Raw genomic sequence first — 3692 nt, 5'->3', positions numbered from 1 at the left:
TTTAAAAGGACAAACTAGGCATCGGTAAAGTTTCCAAAGCTTGCTTAGGCAAAAGTGTTTTAATGACTATAATATTTTCAAGAATGTCAGTGGTCACTTGCTGTTTCTCCCTTAATACTCTGTACCTTCTTAAGCTACTCCCTCTTTCGGAAGCCCTTCTCCTTCCCTTCCTCCCTAAAGTATTCATGGAGACTCCTACATATTTCCAGGCACCTGAAGCTCAAATGACATCTGCTTTTCAAAGCCTTCCCAATCCCTCCAGCTGAAATAAATTTTTACCTCCTCTAAATTCCTGTAATATTTTCCTTGCATCTCTTTTGATATGAAAGTGTTTCCTCTCTTTAGACAGCAGTATAGCAGTGGTAAGATAATCCACTTTAAATATCAGAAAAGTCTGGTTTTAAGAACCCTACCAGTAACTGACCTAAGCAAGTGAATTAGCCATCCCAGGCCTCCATTTCCCCATCTGTAAACTGACAAGAGAGACAGAACTACCTTTAAAAAGGTAAAATAAAAGGATTAAATAAAAAGATGCAGGTAGCGTTCAGCAGAGAGTACGTTCTCTATTCTTTCCCCTACTGCACCCAGAGAAGACGTCTGTGTTCTGTTTATATAAGCGTTCGATCGCCCAGTGTGGAGAAAGGATTCCAGCAACAGGGAACAGTAAAAAGGGCCCAGCATGTGAAGGCTTCAACTAGTGGTTTGGGCTGCGTAGAAAACAAGAGTGGCAGTGGGAGTGAAATGAGACATGGCCAGAGAGGAAAACAGAGGCCAGACCATCAAAAAACTCTTGTGGTAAACTTAAGGGGCTTGAACTTCACCAAAAAGATTCCGGCAACTGTTAAAAAATGTTAAAAAGAAGGGCGTAACTTGACTGGATAACAATCATAGGGCTTTTACAGGAAAAGTTATTTTGAAACAGCAAAAATTGAGGCATATAAAAACCTGTTCCCATGATAAGAAATGGACTTCTATAGATTTGCTGACTATATTACCCACTGAAACACAGAAGCCTGGGTAGGATAAAATAGGCAAAGAATGATGTGAGAGAGAACATTTCATGACTCATTGAAAGTTCTTTCTAATATTCTAATTTTGTGAAAAATCAATTTCTTAATCAGATTTCTTAAGTAACTTGGATTTTAAGTAGGAAGCAAGTGAATTAGAAATCTTCAGTAATATAATCAATTGGGTCATCTCTGAATCTCAGATAAAAAGGGTCATAAGGTAAAAAAAAAAAAAACACATTTAAATTATTTTTAAAGTGAGGCATCAAACTGTCTACAGTACATGAATTAGATACATGGCAATTACCCAGATAATAAGATGGGTCTGAAAGTTATTATCAAATAACCCAGATGATAATACCTGTTAAATGGCTTAATTACCTGATTACCTTAATACAAGTAATAGGTTAATTTCTCAAACTCATTGCTTAGAAAACCTTAAAGCAATCCAGATTTCTTAGGGATAGAAACTTCTCTCTATTATTAAAAGCTAACTGAACAAAACTTACAAATTTCATCATCCACGTGACAGTTTTTTTAAAAAAAGTCATTGAGAAGAAAAGGGATAAAAACACACAAGGGAAATAAAGGAGTAAAGCAATTAAAAATGGCACTTTACATAGTAAGTCATAAAGCCAGAAAAAATACAATTTGTTAAGTGTTCTGTAGCCATTATTTTGTTCAATTCTCAAAACCACCTTATCACATAGATTCTAATATCCTCAGTTTTACAGATAAGGCTTCCAAAACTTAGGCAATTGAAATAATTTGAAAAAGCTTGGGTAGCTATTATGTAGTTGACATGACCAGTTTGAGAAACAGTTTTTCTTTCTCAAAAATGTTCAGCAACCTTTCTCTGTCATATGCTTATCCAGATGAATATTTGGAGAATGTTAGCGCAGGTAAAATCCTTAGCATTTGTTTAATTCCTAATTTACTGCAGAGGAAACTTGACCCAAAGAGATTAACTGGCTTTTTCAAGGTTATACAGAAATAAAATTGAAAACCCGATCTCCTCTCCAGATTCTACTAAACCTCAGTGCAACATTTTTGTTACACTAAACTCAGAGATGTTGGCACATTACACTTAATTAAATCAAACCCAACTAAAATCTAAGTATTTTTCCAATGACAGGCAGATTGTCCAAATCTCACCACTGAGGATGAGCTAGGGCAGGCTTGGCTAGGATAGTTGTCAAGCAGCCACTAAAAGGGATTAGATTCCAAGAGGCCTAAATTAGGGAGCAGGAATTTCTATCCAAGATAGCCTAGAATACCAAACATTTGAGAGGCAAACCAAGCAATGGCCTGTTGGGGAGATGGGAAGTTCAAATACCTGAACGATCAAGTACAAACACAAAGTCTAAAGGGCCCCAGACAGGTTCAAGGTTCCAGAGATAGGATCAGAGCAAAAGTAAATTAGAAATGAGAGATGGGGGTAGTTGGTTTCCCAGATGGGTGCTTGCACAACCATGTTTCATGGGACAACAGAAGTGGTCCTGGAATAGGTCTGGGGTTGCTGGGAAAAGGAGGCAGGGCAAGGTTATACAAAAGCAGCAGATGGAAGTATTGCTCTCCAAAGAGTTCTCATCTACACTAAGGCAGATGGATTTACAGGAAGAACCTGATTTTGAACAGGTCACTATATAAAAATCCATATTTACAGTATAATTTAAGAGAGGTGAAAAATCCTATTTATTCAATACTTTAACGTTATCCAGTTTTTAAATGAGAACTCTAGGACACAGAGATTGTGGCTATTCATTCGAAGTTACAAAGCCCATTACTACAAAATCAAAAAAAGATAGGTCTTCTAAGTCAGTCATTTCTATATTTATAGGCTGCCACGATAAGAGTCAAAACTGAGATGATCCTTCTTGAAACTATAAATCAATTTGTGCAAAATAAGCACATACTGCAGAAACAGTCCTTACTCCCCTAATCCAAGTGACAAAGGCTCTGCCATTCCATCAGCATTTCAAATTGTCTTGCACATTTATTGTGGAGGTCTAAGCATCATCTAAAACCCACACTATGATTAATGCTTTTAATTTTTATTTCACATATGTATCCAATTTTAAGTAAGCACACACACAGATGCACACACACATAATTGTATGTAATAGAGAGAGCTTACCTTTAAGTCACTTCCTGGTAACGTGCCCACTCCATCTTTCCAGTCCATAACACTGAATACATCAAACTCTTGACCACTTGTGCTAGAGGCAGATTCAGTCATGATTTATTTTTTAACCTTAAAGGGGAAAAGAAGGCATATCACTAAATATTCCACACGGAAATCTGTTTTTAATTTAGTACTCATTAGTTCAGTTCCCCTTAATTACATAATTTTCTTCATCACAATATCCCATATTCCTAGATCTAAAAACAACTACTTCAAAAATATTAACACTTTTTTCCTAGTACAATTCTTGGAAAAGTATAGAAAAAAAAATTAATAAAAATTTCTAAGTTAAAAAATGTTATGGTAAACATTTTCTATTCACAAACTAAAGAAATGCATTGATTCAAGGCATATTCACTTAAAACAAAAAGTCATAATGCCATATGGATAGAATTCCTTGCCTGTAAGTAGTCTGTTTTCTGTTTTAAGACACTAGAAAAAAGTAGACATGGATAAAGGATAATCTGCCAATTTATTATTCTAGGAAATTGGAAAACAGT

General features: G+C 35.6%; 1 protein-coding gene across 2 annotated transcripts in view; it reads right to left on the bottom strand.

Moving 5' to 3' along the window:
- Window positions 1–3692, bottom strand: part of L3MBTL3 (l(3)mbt-like 3 (Drosophila)) — a 127150-nt gene that overhangs the window by 98127 nt on the left and 25331 nt on the right. For both annotated transcript variants that reach the window (XM_011998009.1, XM_011998010.1), the window contains exon 3: window positions 3145–3261. In XM_011998009.1, the coding sequence (XP_011853399.1) occupies window positions 3145–3246 (102 nt within the window). In that variant the 5' untranslated portion in view covers window positions 3247–3261. The remainder of the gene's footprint in view (window positions 1–3144; window positions 3262–3692) is intronic.

Source organism: Mandrillus leucophaeus, unplaced genomic scaffold (assembly GCF_000951045.1).
Source record: "Mandrillus leucophaeus isolate KB7577 unplaced genomic scaffold, Mleu.le_1.0 Scaffold552, whole genome shotgun sequence".
Classification (NCBI taxonomy): Eukaryota; Metazoa; Chordata; class Mammalia; order Primates; family Cercopithecidae; genus Mandrillus; species Mandrillus leucophaeus.
This window is presented reverse-complemented; position numbering and strand designations above follow the sequence as displayed.